Raw genomic sequence first — 19,730 nt, 5'->3', positions numbered from 1 at the left:
GTCCCGCCGCGCTGTGGGCCGTGTCCGGGGCGGGCTGAGGAGGAGCAGCGCGGGAGCGGCCCGGCGGAAGACGGAGATGGAGGGGAGCGGGGGTGGGGGGGCGAAGCGCATAGCTCGGTCGGCCGGGCCGAGAAATGCCCGGCTAGTGGCGGGCGGTGGGTGCAGCGCGGAGCCTCCGATTCCCGAGTCCCGGCTGGGGTGGCTCGCCGGCCGGTGGGTGCGGTGCGAGGCGGGCCAGGCTCCCCGGGAGGCCTCCCGCGGCCGGTCGCTGGGCTGCCGTCGGTACCGTATGGAGAAATGGCGCGCTGCCGTCTGATTAAAGGCAGCGTTAAAATGCTGATGCTAGAAGCGTGCACTTGGCGCGTCCCGCCGCAGGGGTAGCACTGGCGTTTCCCCATGTTGAATGCTACCATGAATTGCTTTATAGGCGGTAGCAGATCTGCTTTGTCGTACGTCGCCTCATGAAATCATGGCCAAGTCAACAGGTGCTTCGTAGGGACTTGACAGCAATAGGGGCAGCTCTCGCTGCCGTTTATATGCGACGTATTGTGCGCATACATCGTAGTCTGTAACTAACAGTAAGGTGACAGGTAAGAACTGGTTACGTTCAGTGTTTCCCACATCTGCCGTGAGCCATTAGCAAATCTTTACAAACGCATTCAGTTTCTATATTCACCTTGGTGCGCAACATGGCTGCACGCAGCCTCTTGTACCTGAAAGAGCAGAGCATCGTCGCTTCATGGTGTTGGAGATGAGAGTTGATGGGAGTTGTCTTCAAATTTTTTTAAATCTCCTTTTATTTACTGAAATTTACTTGGTTTGTTTTCTTGTAAAGTTCCGGCTTCATTCAACCTGGACTTAAGTTGAGGGGAAACGCTCTTTTTACGTGGGTTTGTGGAAGTTAGTGGATTTAAAAATGCTGAAGCATATAGTATTGTGATTAAACCATGCTCAAGGAATGATGAATATAAATGTATAGAGGTGTGAATATAAATAATTTATTAATTGATATAATAGATAAGCAGGGATGGATTTTTTTTTTCCTTTAATGGTTACAGTTGTAGGCTAGTTGTATCAATTCATTTAATATTAATTTTTTTATTCTGTATTTGGTAGAACAAAGAAAAAAACAGAATTCTCAAGGTATTTTTGTGTATAACTGCTCGTGTGTGGTATCCTCGGGATGACCTGCGTGTTTTTCAGAGCTGGAGCTGGAGGATGCGAGGTCCCAGGCAGAGATGGGCATGGGCATGGGCAGGGGCTACTGCGGAGGGAACAGTTGCAATAACTGGGCTGGTTGCAGTTCAAATCACTCAAGAAATTCCTTTTTCAAACAAATGGCTTGGAAATCTTGCTGTATCTCTGCTCTCAGGCTGGTGGCCTAATCCTCAGGGGTATGGAAACGAGCTCAGGCTTTCTGAAGAAACTAGTGTGGGCTTAATGCCCCCGGCATTGGTAGCTGCTCAGTTGTCCCTGCAGGTCCCGAGAGGCGCAGCGGGAGCGAGCCCCCGTGTCCTGGTCCGGCGTGGCTTTGCTGCGGCGGGTGAGCTGAGGTCACTCGTACGCAGCCCAACGCCCTCCGTGGAGCACGGCCCCCGCCGCCACAGGAGCCAAGAGGCAGAAGTGCTGCGTCCCCGCCAGAGAAGGAGCGAGGCCGTTTGCTGGGCATCCTTGCAGCATCATGACTCTCCAGGTAAGCAATCCTGCATCTGGTGAGACAGAGACGCAAGGAGAGGAGAGGGAGGGGTGCACTGTCCATCTGTGCAATGCCATGTTGGAGACAGTGGTATTTCTTCAGCATAAGGATTATTACTTCAAAATCAAGGTTACCTTGCAGCACGGGAAATTTGCCTAAGCCTTTGGAGGTTAAATAATGCATTACTTTTCGCAAGTGGAGGGTGAGAGACAGGCTGCTTATTTTGAACTATTCATAGGTCATGTAATTTTTTGGAGCCTTACCTGATTAGAGCATGCATGAATTTTTTTATTTTTCTTTACGTGTGCATCTGAGTTTGCTAGGACTGGATTATGCATTGAAAGGTAGGTACATATGTATTTTTTTAGGATATAGCTAGTTACTTGGAGCTATAAAAGGAGGAGAGAAACTTCTAATGCTGAAGCAGTGGTATATGTGCGTTTGGGAAGCATGAATAATTTTTAAGGGAGTTGTGTATATTTTTTTAGGGTGTGTGCATCTGTGGAGTGGTACATTTTGATGGGCTTTTGTTTTGGTAGGAAAGCTTCTACTTTCTACCTTCTGGCTAGAGAGAGCTTCCCTCTGACTATAGAGTTAAATAGTTCTTGAGGAAATTATCTTCATTGCTGGCTTTTAGCCTCCTACCTTTGTAGCAGACTATGCATACTTCCCTTGCCTTGCCCATACGGTGAAGGATTAGGCTGTTTTTCTTCGTTCGGCTTTCTATTATCCCTTTCATTTCAAGATTTGCAAGCCCTTTTATCCCAGTCTCATTATAATGTCTGCCTCAGCTTGGTTAGTGTGCGTGTTTTGCAAAGAGTGAGCAACACAATGCTGTGACCTAGATGCAGGGAGTGTATTGCCAGTAGCTCAGCAATTTTCTTCTGAGCTGCAATTATGTCGAATGGCACAGAGGTTTCATTGTGGCCTTTTACAGCTAAGAGGAGAAATAATTTCTTCAAGTGAGTCAGAATTGCCAAATCCCAAACATAACACCACCTTTGTTTAATTAGTGATCACTGAAATTACAGTTTGTTTTGTTCTGCCTTGAATTCACTCTAGAAAATAAATTTATTAGCCTGATGTTTAAGCAATGAGCCATAAATCACTATTAGAAAGAGCTGAGTGCAGTATGATATGCCATTGCTGTATACAGTTACAATTTCACACAAAAATCAGTGGTTGAAATATTACGGTGTCCTACACATTCTGCATTAGGCATTATAGAGGTTTTCTACCGACTGTCGCTTTGGTTGACAGCTACCATCCATATCCATAAAAATTCATTGAATCAATGAATCCCATACATGGGAACGAGGACAAAATGAATAAAATAATGTTTTCATCAGGGAGGCTCTAAAAGATTTATAAGTTTTGCAAACTGATAATATATTCTGCTGTAAATGAATTAATTCAAGCTTTTTTTCTTTGCAAAAAGGGAGTATGCGATAATAGTCTGATAATTTGTGCATTTATTTTTAATGCATCTGTGTATGTGTATGTTTATGTCTGTATATATACTTATGCTTTTAATTTGAGGAGTTAAAGGGAATAGAATCGGCACATGATGAAAAGGAAATTATATTTTTGTAGGCTGCTCCTAATCAGCAGTTGTGTAAGCAACAGTCTGTGCACAGTGATTGGCTAGAGGGAGATGAAGAAAGAAGTGCTGACTATTTAAATTTCATTTCTGCACATTTCTTGCTGTGTAAGATATGCCTTTGCATGTTTTCAAAACAGTATCTTGTGATATTTTCCTGTAGATCTAAATAGAATAAAAGTATATGAAGATAAGAACCTTATTAACTTAATGGTTTTCTTTCTTAATTTTTTTTTTGAGTTGTCTTTTGTCTGTACAAGTCTAACAAAGCTTCTAGTTCATTCTTATTGTGCAGTTCAGATCAGAAAGCAATTCAAGGCGCATGGAGGATTTCCACTAACTTGAATAGTCCTTGTACGTCAATGCTGGCAGAGGCTCACATGTGGTAGCGGCCACAGTATAAAGATGAAGATAAAACTTTCTTGAAATTTAATCAATTGTGGCAACTCAGTTATGTTTTGTTATTGATACTGCTTTGTAATCTTACTGTTAACAGAGCATGAATGCTGCTTTTGTTTGTACATGTATGGATAATATCAAGAGATGTCTGTGATGTAGGAGTCAGTGATAGGTATAGTCAAGTATGCCACATCTACTGGTGTTTGGATTAAGAACGAAATATTTATTTTAATAAAATTTTACCTAAAAAGAAATCTTAAGTGTGGCGGGCCATCACACTTATTTTCGAAAGCAAATGTACATCCCTTTTATACATCTATACCAACAGTGTGAGTGTAAATGCTTTGCTCTTAGAAGTGTCAAAGATGTACAGTTCCAGTTTCTTTCAGACGCTATTTTTAATTAGTGATAAGTTAGTTGCATTGCTGATTTTGTTTCCCCTCATTGAGTGCATCTCCACGATAAATGCTATACATCTATTAAAAACACTTTCGCCAGTGCGTATGCAGACATGTGTTTTTGCGTAATTAGACTACAGTTTTGGTACCTGAGTACAAAACTCTTTCGTATTTTAATGCAACAGTGTCTGAAACACTGCACACCAGTTTTTCCTGTGGTAGGGGTCCCTCCCATTAATAAGCAAAAGATGATCAGAGGTAAGATACAGTTATGGAAAGAACAGAGGAAATCCTTAGGCTTTGTTAGTTGGTAACAACTAGATGCTTTAATGATGCTTGAAGTGGTTTTAGGGAAATGTTGGCTTTTATTATTATTTAATTTAAATCATTAAGCTGCTAATATGGCTACTTTTTAAAAGGGACCCTCCATAGACTTTCCAAGATTTATTTACTTATAGCAGTGTGACTGTTTGTAGGGTACCACCTGTGGAATTTGTACTTTGTCAGGCTTCTAAGGGGAACAGTGGGCAACTATTACTGTCTGTATCTGTATTTGGGAGCCCTAGTCAAGAGCACTCGAGGTGGTATTGACTCTGAGAGCTTGCAGCCGTCAGAAAAGCTGAATTTGACTCCGGTGCAAAGAACAGGTTCTGCTCATACAGTATGTATGTAATTTGTGCAGTAATTGTGTATTACTGCAACTTCTGCCTGAAAGTTCAAGGACTTATTATCACCTAGACCACTTTTTCTTTTTTAAACGCGGTTGAGCTGTAACTCAGAGTGAAGATTGTAATTTGTATTTAAAACAGAGCCAAACAAGCCCCTCAAATGTTACTTAAACTCTTTGATGAATTGGGACAGAAAACACTGAAATGTTTAACAATTTACTCCAACTGAGGTGAGAATGCTTGTACTCCAGTTTTCTAGCCTTTCAGGAAAACAAATAATCAGGTTTCATATTTCTGACATTAAATTCTATAAAAGAAGATTCTTACATTTTCTTTATCCAGAACAAAGAAGCAAAAGAGCTTTTGTTATCCATATAATCCATTTTTAATTCTGATCCAAGCCGACTAAGTCCAGTTACTTCAATTAAAATAGTTTTCATGATCAGTTTAATTCCTTCTAGAATGCTGTGTTGTTTTTTTTTTTAAGTAAACAATAGAGTACATGGAAACAAAAAAAAGTGCTGAGAAGAGATGCTGTAAGGTCATTCCAGCATTATTGATTCAGCTTTTATATGTAGTCTGGAGCACATGATTTTGGTTATCTAAATTATGTATAACACATTCTGGGCCTTTTGGTTTTTAATTCTAGAAAAATCCTGTATTTGTCTTGCAGCACTCCCAAATATTTGGTTGGTTAAAAAAAAAAAAAATCCAGAGTGTTTAGTTGTTCTTAAAAGAAATCCCGAAAGTTAGACTTAAAGCTTCATTTTTTTCTGCGATTTTATGGTATAGTTGCATTATATTAATATTGAAAATTATTTTTATTAAAACAGGAACAAACTTCATAAGCATAGTTACATGTTTTCAGTCTATATTAAGAATGTAATTTGGAAGTAATTTGATTTAGAATTTAATGCGGTAACTGCCAAATTGTATACTTTATCAGATGGCCAAGTTTCAGAGCTTTAAGCGGACAAATGGCACTTGGAATCTGGCTAATTCTCAGTATTGTACTGAGTAAAGAATGAAGGATTGTTATATTCGAAATATCTCCACATAACCACAGCATTTCTCAAACTTAAAACTGATAAAGACTGTTTTAACAGTCTATACTCTAACGGTCGGTCTTGATGATCTTAAAGGTCTTTTCCAGCCTAAACAAGTCTATGATTCTGTCCACTACTGGGCATTTGGTTCTGGGAGGCCTTGGTGGGAATCTCCTGGAAACTTCTGCTTGTCAGTTATGCAAACACTGAGGTTCTTGCCGAGTTGGAAGATTATTTGTTAATAAGCGTCTGCATTGCTGCAGGATTTTTGTCTAAAGAGCTTTCCTTCCATTGCATTTTTAAGGGTGCTATAAACTGACAGAACTAGAGATGTGGATTAACATCATGAGCCCTTCTCATCTAATGTTCTGTGAAATTATAGCTGCGGTTTAAAGAAGATTCAAGATTTATTTTTAATTGTTGTTTTGCAGGAAGCATTCCTTTGCTAGAACACCCTTTTAATCATACATCGTGATTTTTTTTAAAACATCCCTTTTAAATACACCTGTCTGCCTGCTGCTCCTTGTTTCAGCTCTGGTGTTACAGATGTATATCCTCCTGTGGTGATCCTTTTTGTTCTTAGAAGACTTGTGCTTTCTCTTTGTGGGTTTCAAATAGCAATTGATAATTTTGCAAAAATTTAGAAATTCCTCAGAAGTTTGTATCTGGGAACTTTACTCACTAGCCAAACTAAATTTCCAGGCCAAAAAAAAAAAAGTTAATTCCATCTCAGGAGGCAGAGGTGACTCATTTGGTGGGAGGGTGGCCAGGTTTCTGTGCAGAAGTGCTGCAGTGCACTCAGCTACCTGTCCTTACCCTCTCTCACCTGCTACTGCCGCCTTATCGCAGCCACCAGCTGATGTGTCCTTACATCAATGAATGTGTAGCTTCGTGATTCCATGAAGGGGCCTTTCTTTGAAGAAAGATACTTGAGCATCAGTCTGTAATTAAATTATTTTTCAGATTTCCTTCTTAAATTTAAATACGGAAATAACCTTTCTCTCGTAATTTCTTTCTGTTTAAATACAGAATGCTGTAGTGAACCCAGCTCTCATGCGTACTTGCTTATTTCTGTCACCTGGTCCACCCAGCACAGTCGCTTGCCAAGGAGAAAGGCATCAATTAAGGAGACAAATGTGCATTAGGTTTTCTTATTTAAGAAAAATAAAAATCTTTCCTGTAACTAGAGAAAGGAAAAAGTGGTCTACAGAAGCACAGTACAGACTGCTGAGGTAATGCCAGGGTCTCAGTTATTTAAACAGAGCCATAGCACTCATGCTAAAACCTCTGTTGAATACATCACTGATTTTAGCACAAAGTTGTAGGCTGGTTTTGTGCCTATTAAATATATGTGTAATAGCACATCTTGCAGGATATACTGTGCTTCTGCAAATCCAGATCCAACTCAAAAGCTAAAATAATTATTGAAACCAGCATATAGCATATTAAAGTGCCTGTATCTGTTTTGTATTATAGTCGTGCAGTGACCTGGTGGGTCTGTGGTCACTGTACAAAATCTAGCTCTCTCTGAAATGTTCTGGGCTCCAAGCTCTATGCTAAAGTCTAGCCTGAGACCTAGTATAGAGAGAGAATAACAGCTACAGCCTTGGGCTGATATGAATGTGGGATGCACGATGATAAAAGGAGTAAATTTATACTTCACTCTTGTGCTCCACTGTGTTTGAGAGTTGGCTGTTGAAGGTGGTCCTGGCAGTAGCACTGCTCATCTCCCAGAGGTACGTCTGTGCCAACTGTTGGTCACCTGCTGCACTGTCAGCAGAGAAGTGGAAATGAAGGGGGAAGTGGGCAGTACCCCTCACAGGATGTTCAAGCTCCACCGCTTGAGTCAACACCATGCAGTCAGGACCAAAAGGATTTAGAGATTACTGCTGGGATGTAAAGTTCAATGAATGCCTTCATACGCCCGGTGTGACTGTGAAAGACGTATACACTACATTCATTGTATAGGCTGCTGTATACATCTGTAGATATCCTGACACTAGACAGTCTGTAATCGTTCCAAGTGGTTTAGATGTAAAACTGTTGGAAAAAAGTGTTTTACTTATTTTAGCACTGCTGACCCTATCAGCTAAGTAGGGCTAGTTCCCTTTCTAATAACTTACAGTTTTATTAAGCTTCTGTCATGGCAAAATGCCTAGACTTACCACTAAACCCAAGTGAGTAACTGAGACTATCTAATGATACTAATGTTTTAAGCACACCCCTTGAGAGGAAAACTAAGACTTTCTTTTCTTTCATCAGGCTGACTTTGATGGTGCTGCAGAAGATGTGAAAAAATTAAAAACAAGACCAACTGATGAAGAACTGAAGGAACTATATGGATTCTACAAACAGGCTACTGTTGGAGATATTAATATTGGTATTCCTATTCCTATACATACTTCATATTTACTCCCATATCTTGATGAAATCAAGCAAATGTTAAATCTGCATGATAATCAAAGGTATGCGTTTATTTTGGCAGAATGTCCAGGAATGCTAGATTTGAAAGGCAAAGCCAAATGGGAGGCATGGAACCTGAAAAAAGGTGTTACACCAATTAAATTTACATCATGTAGTCATGTTTATAGGGTGACAAATGAGGAAAGATAATGACTCCTGCTTTCCTTTGCAGGTTTATCAAAGGAGGACGCCATGAATGCCTATATCTCTAAAGCAAAAGCAATGGTAGAAAAATATGGGATCTAGAATACTCAAAATAATTCCCACTAATAACTAACTCTTCAGTAGCTAATGAACTAACTGTTGAGAAGAATGCAATACTAACTCCTTATTGTGTAGTCTGACAGTAAAATCTTTTAGGTATAAGCTGTTTGACTATAAAGGAGAATATTTACATACATACTCTATTTTTAGATTGTATCTTATTTTAAATAAATTTGAACCTAATAAATTAAGCTTTCTGTAAGAATTTTGGATTTTTGTATATTTTTAATATAATATTAAATTATATTTAGCATTTTTACAGGAGCACACAAACAGGGGAGCTCTAAAAGTAGAATAATATAGCTGTCATTTTTTGCAAACAAAGTGAATGAATGAAGTGAAGGGTTTGTGCACATGCAAGATGAGAAGAGGGAAAAGATGAAAACTTTTTTAAGACCCAAAGTCAATGTTTATTTTCAAAAAATTAGAAAAACTGCCCCTTTTAAAGGATTACAATAAAGATCTGGAGGAACAGAACAACTCTTAGACATAACTGCATGCAATTTTACGGAAGGAATGACGACTTATGAAGTGCTGTGGACTAATCTACACCTTCTGCCATTAAAATAGAGGGAAATACTCATAGACCAGCATTTTCTATACATCTTGTTATGTGTTTTGTCAAGAAAATTTCATTAGAGGGTTCCAGCAGATAAAAGTGACCTCCAGGAAGCTTGTAAAAGGAAATATCTCCACTTGTTAGATCGTGCCAGGCTGAAAAAGATATTTAAAGTGTCAGAGAAATGTCAACTATTGCGGTCATTTTACATAACTATTTCAAAGTTATTATTTAATAATTATTTTAAATCCCGTATCAACTGTTTTGGTTCATACATTGAGACTGCTCTGTTGATTTGTTTCATTTAAGAACGAGATAAAAGACTCCAGAAAACTCTTCATTAACTGATTTGATACAATAGGAAAATGCGTAAGTATAAGAGGAAAACCATTTAAGCAAAGTACCTTCTAAATCATGTGGTTTATCTTCAGACCCATTAAAGCAGGTAATATCACAAGAGAAGGGGATATTCCTTTCTGCCTTCTCGAAACTGTGAACATAAAAAGTAGTAATAAAACTTTCCATAAGATACCTATATTTGGGGTTTGCTTCCACATACAAAATAGCTTTTTCTTTCTCCTCCAAAACGTAACAAACTTCAGGAATTAGATTGTGCAGAACATCAGGAGAAGGAAATACTGTATCTGTAAGATTCTTAGCTCCTTACCCTCCTGCAATTAGGTCTGAAGTTTTAAAGAAAGAATGACCCAGTAGTTAGGAAAAAAAGAGCTTCAACCTGCAATAAAAATTCTCACCTACAATAAACGACTGTGTTGTCTGTTTATATTCAAGTTCTAAAGTTTCAGGGCCTTATCAGCGTCAGGTTCCTATGGCCAAAATGGGTCCCATCCATGAGTGTCCTTGTCTTTGCCAGGGTAAGAAACCTTAACCACTCAGCTACGTGAGCTGTTGAGTAACATCCAGTGGGGACAGCAGTTAGGACAGAAGAAGCCGGTTGATCTCTAGGTGCCTAGAACACAGGGACTCTTTGCTTCTGGTTAGGCTAGGGGGCCTTGGATCAGGAGGCTGAATGCAGTGATCCTGAAGCATGATCAGTTGAGCTTATTAACCTCAGAAAACAATAAAAGATGCAAGAAGATTCCTTTTAGTGGCTACTAACTTTGGATCCTAAGTAGAACTGTAATTCTACCATGAGATGTTCACTACTGTAATAACAGTAGTGCTTGCTAGAGTAAGCAGTGTTGAACCAATGTATTTGAGCCCTAAGTTTAGGGTTAAATACTAGAATATAAATGGAAAAGTACACGAAGGAGAAAACTATGTTTACTTTTCATATTCTTTTTATAACAGAAATGAGAACAAATTAGAAAGAAAAAAGAAAACCTGAAATGATAGGACAGAAGTAACTGTAAAATACAAATATAACTGTAATACAGAATTGTAAAACTTACGAAAATGTCTGAAGAACTCTAAGGTCTTCTCTGACAGTACGTATCAGATGTTTCTTAAAGTCTTCATTTTGCAGAAGCTCAGAAGGAGTTCCTCCTAGAATTTGTATATGTGTAAGAATGTCTTCATCTTCTGTATCATTTGCGGGTATGCTTTTGATGGGAAGAAGTGCTTCAGACTGTCAGCACCAGACAAAACAGATCAGGTGTTGTATATAATATACTTTAAATAATATTTTCACTAAGAATTGTTTTCGTTAAAAAGTGCAATGATTCTCTATCTCCAAAATACAATGGCTGATTAGTTTAGCATCCACAGACACTGCTTCTTGGAAAGGGTTAGTAGACTGTCTTTGCTGAAAATAAGTGAGTTTATGAGTGAGCCAAGTACCCTCAAGGTCTGAAACTTCCACAGACAAATAACCATTAATTTAATTTTGTTCAAACTTTGACTCTCACTATTGAAATACAACTAATAAAATAATCTATTTAAGAGAAAGAAAAGCCTAGCAGTGGACACAAATCTGACTAATGTAGGACTGGAGAGACCAACCGATTATGGAAATTTGCAGGAATAATAATTGCTTCCATGAAGTACTAGCTCGTACTCAGGATTGCTAAGAAGCCCCAGTAACAGAAGAATGGAAATAGCAAATGCTGACTGAGGAGAGGAGGACTGGGAAAAAGCCACTTCACTGTTGTTTTCCTGAGAAAGACTAGCAGAACCACCAGAACCTCAGAAGATTAAAAAGCCAACAAAGAATGAGGAGGGAAAGAAAGAAATGGACAAATGTACTGAGAGCTGGTGCAGGAGGTCTATGAAAGCCTCGGTTAAGACAGTTACTTCACATGTTACAGAGTAGGGAGTGGCACTTTATATTTTGTTTTGATTACTTTTTAGTATTAAGCCAAAGGCCATAGTAAATAATACAGTATTCAAAAAAGGTAGCATTAGCTTAAGGAGACTGTTCTCCCTAGGCTAAGGTTAGCAGCAGTGAATATTCTGTAACGTGAAATTCTCTGTCCGCCTCAGAATTAATTTCCTCTAAGAAAACAAAACATTTTTCTGCATGCATTCAGAAGCAATGCTTGCTTTGTATTAAAGCCTCTCTGCATACCATACTGTAAAATGTTATTTTTACTCTTGGTAGCTAATACACTGTTTTGTTTCGTATTATTAATGTTTCTGTAACTTACGTTTGGGGCATGTGCCCCTGATACAAAAAGATGGATCGGCTCTAGTCCATACTTTTCTTTCAAGTGTAGCGCAACTGCAAAACAAACATAAGATCCAAAACTGCAGCAAAAAGAGAAATTAAAGCAAAGTAAGCAAAAACATAAGTAAAAACTGGAAAATTTAAACATAATTTGAATTTCAGTGCTAACTGGCTATCTTGAACAGTTACTGAAACCATATATGACATGTAAATTAGAGTGATATTAGCTAATTGACATGAAGTGTATTCCTATGCAGTCTAGTTTTACAAATCAGACCTTTTTTTAATCTCTTTCTTTTAGTAGTCTCCTTAATTTGCAGTAAGAACAGTTATTTTGAATACTTGGGACTAACTGATTTTCAAAATCTATGTGTTTTATGAATGGTTCACCCCCTGCATTCACATAGAGGAAGCACTGACACAAATATTAACAGTAAACACAATTACAATTTATTAGTGTTAAAAAAAAAAAAAGAAACGCAAGACTGCCATTTTTAGAAGACATTGTGCCTGAAGTAGTAAATAAATAACCAGAGTCTCTGAGATCAACAGCATGTTTTATGATGACTTGACAAAAGACCTTTGCAGAAGTGTATTTTCCTAAAGTTTTTGCAAATAAAGGCAAGTAACTATCTACTCCTAAGTTCAAAGATAAAGCTCCTTCACCAGGGTATCTAAAAATGTATATATTTTTACCTGTGACCAAAAAATGCAAATGGTTTTTCTTGCAATTCTTCTAACAAAACACTTGTAATTTCATTAACTACAGTTGTCATGTCTTTTGCAAAAGGCTCCTTAAGACGAGATTCTCTTCCAGGAAGCCTTACAGAGGACACTGCAGAAGAGGTGGAGGAAAGGAGGGAAAAGAATTATAGTTATTTTAATTAAGTTTTTTAATCTATTCTTCAGAATATATAGATTATTTAAATTAATCCTTCTTACAGTTGATACAGTGTATTTGCTATTGCTACTACCGTCTTTTAATCCTGTGAGAGATTAAGTTTCCATCCTTTCCTTTACTCACAAATGTTGCCTCTCCAATTGATCTGATTGATTGATAAATGCCTTGGGTCAGAAATCCTCAAGGTCCTGATCTCAGCTGAGGTTTCAAAGCAACTTTGTTACTGTTAGTATTAATAACAACCACAAATTCATGAATTTCAATAATAGTAAGTTTGAGGGTTGTGTACAATATATCCTTTCAAGGGCAGCATTAGAAAGTTAAACTATGTTAGAATTGTACAGTCCCTGTTTTCTTCTTTGCAGGCTCTTCAACACTGCACATAGTAAAATGTTGAATCATAGTATAAATTGATGGCAGTTTATATTTATGTGGAAGGACATATTACATGCTTTTATTATATTTCTTTCAAAATTGGGGATTTTCCTTTCACTGTTTAGAGAAAGGAAGGAATGAATAAAACAGAAAAAAATGTTCATTTTCTAATACCTCCTTGACATACACATACTGCCAAACTCATATGGAAGTAATGGGTCAGACGCAAAGTATTTTAGAAGAAATGGAATAAACCACTCCCTAATACCATAGATAGCAGCACAGAAATGTTTGCATCTTCCATACTTCCTTTCTGCACAAAACATCTCTGAAAGAGCATGCTGCACCCTGATTTTATTCATCTGTGTCTGCAGTTGCTCCTAGGCCACCTCCGTAGTAAATTTGAAAGTAGTTCCAGTGGACAAAAGCTTTTTTTTTTCTTTTTTGTTTAAATTTCAAGGAAAATTTGATGTGACTTGTGCAACTGTTTACAGAAAGCATGCAAGCATTCAGAGGACTGGTACAATTGCAATGGCAACGCTCTCTATAAATGCTAAATCTTTTTTTCTTTGTGGAAGGTCTGGAAAACAGCCTTGGTTCCTCTTCAAATAGTTCAGCAATGGATCTTTTTAGTGCTGATAGAGCCTGACAGAGCAATGAGAATTACTTCGCACTGCAACTATCATTTCACTGTTATAAATCCATAGTTTAAACTTCAGTTTTGATACAAGGAGTGCAAAACCATGCAAACACTCTGGATAATGGAAATTCATTCTGTGCAGTCTCTCAACATTAAAAATAGTTCTCATATCTTCACTGTTAACCTTGCTGATGCCTTTTTTTAACGTATTAACAATATGCCAGTGTATTACTGTTTCTGAACCATACCAATAGTTTCTGAAGCAGTCAAGCATACTATAGTCTTGTGAAATTTAGCTCTGAGGATTAACTTTTTAACCTAGTCAAATATAGTTTGATCCAAGGTGGTACAGAAACTTAGTAAACTCAGCACCCTAATGGAAATGGTAATTCGTAATGGAATTCCTTTCTGGATAAGATCCATTGGAAAAAGATTGCAGTGCTCTCAAGAACGTTATATTCCATTCAAAAAATTTGGCTACCGTGTGTTTCAGACTTGCTTAACTTCTGCTTTAACTACACAAATGACTAACCTTCAATTGAGCTGCTGAAGAGTTTGCCCCATTGAGCAAGATGAGAAGTTCCACCTCCAGCCCACGGAAAGCAAATCAGCTTACAGAGAGCGTTTGGCCTTTTGTATGGACAAGCAACCACCTTCTCCATTCCTAAAAAAACCCAAGAAAACAACACATCATTCTAGAACAAGACTCCTCAGGTATAGGAAAATTAGAGTGAATTAAGTCTAATTTGAAACAATGGGCTGCAATATTTTCTGTCATCAGAACTGCTTGTGCTACAACAGCAACCTGTTAGATATGAGATAATCTTCATGCAACAGTGGAAACCAGTTCTGCTTTTATAAATGGTGATGGAATAGTATTGGGCAACACCCTCGGTTAGTATTTTCTCCTATTTGAGTCACTCACCAAAAAGAACAAGCAGCAAAATAAATTGATACGGATTTCAGGATGACCATTTAAAAACACAGGCTTTTAGAACATGCACAAAAATATAAGGTTCGTCTAAAGACCTAGAAAACATAAGGACCACCTACTTCGACATTGTCTCTACTGCAGTGGTAAAATGGATGTCTAGGGATGCAGTTTTCTTTATATATAGGAAACATCTATGAATTTCTCTTTCATGTATTTATCCAGTCTCCCCTTAAATTCCTATGAAGGGTTAGCATCTACGACATTCTCTTGCAATGAGTTGCACAGCTTTACTATCTGTTGCATAAAGAATGATCTTTTTCGTTTTTAATCCAACTCCTGCAACTTCATTTGATGGCCACAGGGTAGTACGGTAAAGAAAGTGAATGGTGCATCTCTCTGGATTTGCCACTGAGCATTTCTGAGATCTTCTCTCATATTCTCTCTGCCCTCAGTCAGCTCTTTTTCCTGAATGAAAGCGCTTGGTTTGCTTAGGTATCCCTCATATGGCAGCGCTTCCATACTCAGGACCGTCATCGCTGCCCATCTCTGGACTTTTTCTAATTTTGTTATATCCTTTTTGAGATGGTGGAGTAACCAGAGCCACATTCAGCTTTATCACAGCAGCTTTAGTATTTTTTTTATTGACTGACAGAAGTAACAGCTGAGGCAAGATTTATGACTACTCCTTCCTTCTTGCTGAAAAGGAAAAATAGCATCGAAGATGCCAACTGCATTGTCTCTAGCATCAGATACTGTCCTTACTATCTGAAGAAAAAAGCAATTCTCAACCATTTTTATTCTTCTTTCCCAATTTTATTGTCCTTTTTTCTTGCTGATTAGATTTGTGGACATAAGCGCTGAGGTGACATCCTACAACTTAGAGCTTATCAGGCTGTGTTCTGTCAAAAGAACCTGGGAGCACCATGTGCAACAGAAATACCTGGTAAAGATAAAGTAATTAGAAGCAATAGTGATACTGAATTTTAAAAAATATTTTCTGCAACCATTAGAATAAACTCAGATGTTCTTGTTAAAAAGACTGAAAAACTAGTAACTAGGAGACAACAAGCAGCAAAATTCCATTTCCAAAATGCTTAAAATTGTTACAGGTATTATTTCTTGGCGTGAATATAGCTCAGTATATGCAAGGGCTGATTCATCATAAATTACCCCTATATGCCTACATGCAGTCTTTTCTACCTGCGCAAAAAGTTTGAGAAATGCAACCAGATCAGAATAGGCAGCAATTCATACCTATTTTAAAGCTATGTAATGCAAGCAACACAGAAGAAAATCTACTCAGAGGTTGCTGTGGCTAAAATTTTCTTGATTTTCATGTATGTTTAAACTAGAAAGTTTGTCAACATTTGTTAAGAATCAGTTTGAAGAAACTATAAGAACTGCAAGCCAAACAAACTTGTATCAAAAATCAATGGGCAGATGATGTGAGCTTAAAGATAGCTGAAGGATAGTGGAACCAGTGCTGCAGAAGACATAATTCCTCTAGTAGATTCATTTAGCATCAGTACCGTTAGTCCCATTTACACAGTCACTTCTTCCACAAAAAGACACAGAAACTCAAACATTTGTGAAGCTGGTGTTTTAACTTAACAGTCAAGTAAGAAAAGAAAAATCTCTTCTCAAACTGATTCCAAAAGTGATACAAAAATGGCAAGCACGATAAAGAAGCACATTTAGTCGAAGTCCTTCAACAATTTAAAGATACATTACCAGTCACTGAGAATTTTTCACACTTTCTATTCATACCGGTTTATTCCATCACCACCCAGCTTACTTTAGATGCAAATACCTGAAGAGTCGGGAAGACCACCAGTGCCAGGGAATGACAGCCCGAGGGTGGATCCACTTCTCGGAGCTGCACAGCAAGAAGCAGGAATCAGAATTTGCAGGTATCAGCAGATACGGGAGCAAAGCCAGCCTTGCAGGAGAGGAGGCGATGCGCATCCAGGTGGCACAGCCGCCTGCTTTAAGTCCTTTCCAGGCTTAAGGGGAGGAGCCGATACCCCAGAAAAAAGGCAGGGACTGAGGCACACAGCCCAAAAGGGAGGCAGAGCATCATGTGTTAGGCATGACATGCAGCATTTGGCAGCCACAGAAGGAAGGTGCGCCACATCAAGCCCAGCAATTTAAAAAGTACAGGTATAGAAGTTGTAGCACTTCTAATATATGGAGGACCACAACCTCACTGAAGAAAAAGCCTGCATAAAGTAACCAAGAAAAGCCAGCCTTTTGTAAGAACTATATGCAAAAGTACAGTGCTCACACCTCTGCGAGACAGTTTTGTAGGGGTCTGAAAATGTTAACGTAGGAGACCATCACCCGATTTGAATAAAACACTGCATTTGGTTAGTAGGCCAGTTGTAATTTCTACAAGTCAGAAAACACAGCAGTGAATGAACACCACACTGTGGTTACATACAATGATTTTGTATTACCTGCTATGTTGTGCTCCTGGGGACCAGATGCTATCAGCAACCTAAAAACACCAGTATATTTTGTAACTGCATTTGTAGTACTAGGAATATTGGCGCTTTTTTGGCTGTTTTTTTTAGTGTTACTCTACCAAAAGTAGCAGTAGCAGTAAATGAAGTAAAAATACGCAAAAACAGTGACCAAAACTAAGGAACCTGAGTGCCAAAATGGGTTCTGATGCTTAACTTGAGACACATTAGCTGGATTACTTTGTGGTTTTCGCATTATTCTTCATTCTTCTACATTCCTCTTCATCATTTCTAGGAAACTGAAAAATCTGTGGTATTAAGAGAAAAGCCTGCCTGTTGACCTAGCCAGTCAGTAAGCACTGCTCCTTTCCCAGACGAGGTCTGCAGTCTTCTACTCACTTCTGATTTCTGCTTTGCTGGGGAACCCTAAATCAACCCTTCTGTCGGCAGCACTTCTGTGGGAAGGCGTGGGCTCCACGGTGAAGGCTGGTCCCGCGCCCTGAACCTGCCACTTTCATACGGTGGCAGAAGTGGAAACTGTTGCTAAGGCTTCTTTCACAGTACTTTTCTGCTGTAATTATTATGAAGTAAGATGAGGCACACCTATGTTTGGAAGGTGCACAATTTAAAGCAGATTATATTGGCTAGTCCTGACCTGTACTGTTATGCCCAATACTGCTTCTCCACATGATGTATCTGCTATCAGATGTATTTGATTATAAGGTACAATTTATAATAAGTACCTAATACGCTTTTTTTATTCCTACCTCAAATTGTGTCAACTGTAAAATCTGACACCCGATGTTTATGTTATGAAAGCCAGCTGTTATAAACATCAGGCCCACTAATAATGTTCCTAAAAGTAATAAATACTACCGGAAACAATTATTTCCTAACTAAGGCTGAAAATAAAACATGTTAAGAATACAATTTTAAAGGTATGTATTAATCAAATAGCATGATATTTCCTTAAAAATAATAAAATTATAAATTGTATGTGTTGATTGTTTTTGTTTGCCTTCTAAATTTTTTCTCGGTATCAAAGGACTAGAAATTTATTGGTTTTTGTATGAAAAATTAATATTTTCACAAATGTCATGGTTTAACCCCAGCCAGCAACTAAGCACCACACAGCTGCTCACTCACTCCCCCCGCTCCAGTGGGATGGGGAGAGGATCAGAAGGGTAAAAGCGAGAAAACTCGTGGGTTGAGATAAGAACAGTTTAATAATCAAAATAAAGTAAAGTAAAATAGTAGTAATAATAATAAAAGAATATACAAAGCAAGTGATGCACTATGCAATTGCTCACCACCCACCGGCTGATGCCCAGCCAGTCCCCAAGCAGCGATCCCTGCCTCCCAGCCAACTCCCCCCAGCTTGTATACTGAGCATGACGTCATATGGTATGGACTACCCCGTTGGCCAGTTTGGGTCACCTGTCCCGGCTATGCTCCCTCCCAGCTTCTTGTGCACCTGGAAGAGCATGGGAAGCTGAAAAGTCCTTAACTTCGTGTAAACACTGCTTAACGACAACTAAAACATCAGTGTCTTATCAATATTATTCTCATCCTAAATCCAAAATACAGCCCTATACCAGCTATTAGGAAGAAAATTAACTCTAGCCCAGCCAAAACCAGGACAGTATCCACCCCTTATTCTATACCATCTACGCCATGCCCAAGTCTTTTCCAATACATTCCAATTAATCACCACCACTTTTCCTGTCTTTTGATATATACACAAAGACATCATTCCCTTAGTCTATGGGCATCCCTCTAAAACGTCCATTGAGTTCATTTAGTCCATGACTTTGGGCTCCATCTGTCATAACAGTCCTTCAGGACAGGAGAGATGGTGCATGGTGTTGGATTGTTGCATGCTGAAGCCAGTTCTGGTTCCATCACTACTGCACTTTGCTCGATCTCATCAAAGTTAATTCTTTATTAATCTGGGTGATTCTTACTGTAATAGCATTGATATGGCATATAGCAACCATAGAAGTGATGGCATACAGTATTATATAGCAATTAACATCATACAATTCAGTTCATTGGCTATTTTCACCCAAAATCAAATCCCCTTGAGGTACACATCAGAATTCCCCATCCTGCCACATCACCAACCAACTGCACTCAGGTCCTTGAGCAAAAGCAATCCCATGAATGGGGGAGGCAGGAGGCAGGAATAACCCAGACTGTCTTCCCCAGCATATTTTTTATGTGCACTACAGAGTCTTTATCCCCCTCTATAGTACGTAAGAATTTTGATTGGGCAGGGCCAGCTCAATTGGCAGATCCCCTGGTGTTGACTAACCAGGTGGCCTTTGCTAAATGTGTGTCCCAATGTTTGAATGTCCCACCACCCATTGCTCTCAGCGTAGTCTTTAGCAGCCCGTTGTATCATTTGATTTTCCCGGAGGCTGGTGCATGATAGGGGATGGATATACCCACTCAATGCCATGCTCTTTGGCCCAGGTGTCTATGAGGGTGTTTCGGGAATGAGTCCCGTTGCCTGACTCAGTTCTTTCTGGGGTGCCATAGGACTTGCTTTTCAAGGCCCAGGATGGTGTTCCGGGCAGTGGCATGGGGCACAGGGTATGTTTCCAGCCACTCGGTGGTTGCTTCCACCATGGTGAGCACATAGCACTTGTGTTGTCGGGTTTGTGGGAGCGTGATACAATCAATCTGCCAGGCCTCCC

The 19,730-nt window shown here is 38.9% G+C and overlaps 2 protein-coding genes across 6 annotated transcripts in view; one reads left to right on the top strand and one right to left on the bottom strand.

Moving 5' to 3' along the window:
* The first annotated feature begins 49 nt into the window (after positions 1-49).
* On the top strand, positions 50-18,026 carry ACBD7 (acyl-CoA binding domain containing 7). Of its 3 annotated transcripts, none has more exons than XM_075143840.1 (6): positions 50-590; positions 1,480-1,693; positions 8,070-8,187; positions 8,293-8,355; positions 8,443-8,495; positions 17,327-18,026. In XM_075143840.1, the coding sequence occupies exons 2-6, from the start codon at positions 1,682-1,684 to the stop codon at positions 17,369-17,371; spliced, it is 291 nt and encodes a 96-aa protein (XP_074999941.1). In that variant the 5' UTR covers positions 50-590; positions 1,480-1,681; the 3' UTR covers positions 17,372-18,026. The 3 variants fall into 3 exon arrangements, with proteins under 3 accessions (XP_074999941.1, XP_074999942.1, XP_074999944.1); XM_075143843.1 differs by lacking the exon at positions 17,327-18,026 and adding an exon at positions 1,204-1,394 and having other exon boundaries at positions 76-590; positions 1,468-1,693; positions 8,443-8,734; XM_075143841.1 differs by lacking the exon at positions 17,327-18,026 and having other exon boundaries at positions 8,443-8,734.
* Positions 8,762-19,730, bottom strand: part of OLAH (oleoyl-ACP hydrolase) — a 30,912-nt gene continuing 19,943 nt past the window's right edge. Inside the window, exons 1-8 of one of the 3 annotated variants that reach the window (XM_075143839.1) lie at positions 17,026-17,070; positions 16,380-16,445; positions 14,168-14,299; positions 12,416-12,554; positions 11,700-11,799; positions 10,506-10,681; positions 9,498-9,583; positions 8,978-9,248 (exon numbers count right to left, since the gene is read on the bottom strand). In XM_075143839.1, the coding sequence (XP_074999940.1) occupies positions 9,115-9,248; positions 9,498-9,583; positions 10,506-10,681; positions 11,700-11,799; positions 12,416-12,554; positions 14,168-14,297 (765 nt within the window). In that variant the 5' untranslated portion in view covers positions 14,298-14,299; positions 16,380-16,445; positions 17,026-17,070 and the 3' untranslated portion in view covers positions 8,978-9,114. Of the gene's footprint in view, positions 9,249-9,497; positions 9,584-10,505; positions 10,682-11,699; positions 11,800-12,415; positions 12,555-14,167; positions 14,300-16,379; positions 16,446-17,025; positions 17,071-19,730 lie in introns of those variants that run through there. The other 2 variants (XM_075143837.1, XM_075143838.1) reach the window with 2 other exon arrangements.

This window comes from Calonectris borealis, chromosome 2, assembly GCF_964195595.1.
Source record: "Calonectris borealis chromosome 2, bCalBor7.hap1.2, whole genome shotgun sequence".
Classification (NCBI taxonomy): Eukaryota; Metazoa; Chordata; class Aves; order Procellariiformes; family Procellariidae; genus Calonectris; species Calonectris borealis.
Note: the sequence above shows the minus strand (reverse complement) of the source record. Positions and strands in the feature narration are given on the sequence as shown.

Coding starts and splice junctions, on each gene's coding strand:
- ACBD7 (XM_075143840.1), top strand. Junction 8,188..8,292: donor TGTTGGAGATATTAATATTG/GTATTCCTATTC, acceptor TTATTTTGGCAG/AATGTCCAGGAATGCTAGAT. Junction 8,496..17,326: donor TCTCTAAAGCAAAAGCAATG/GTAGAAAAATAT, acceptor CATCATTTCTAG/GAAACTGAAAAATCTGTGGT.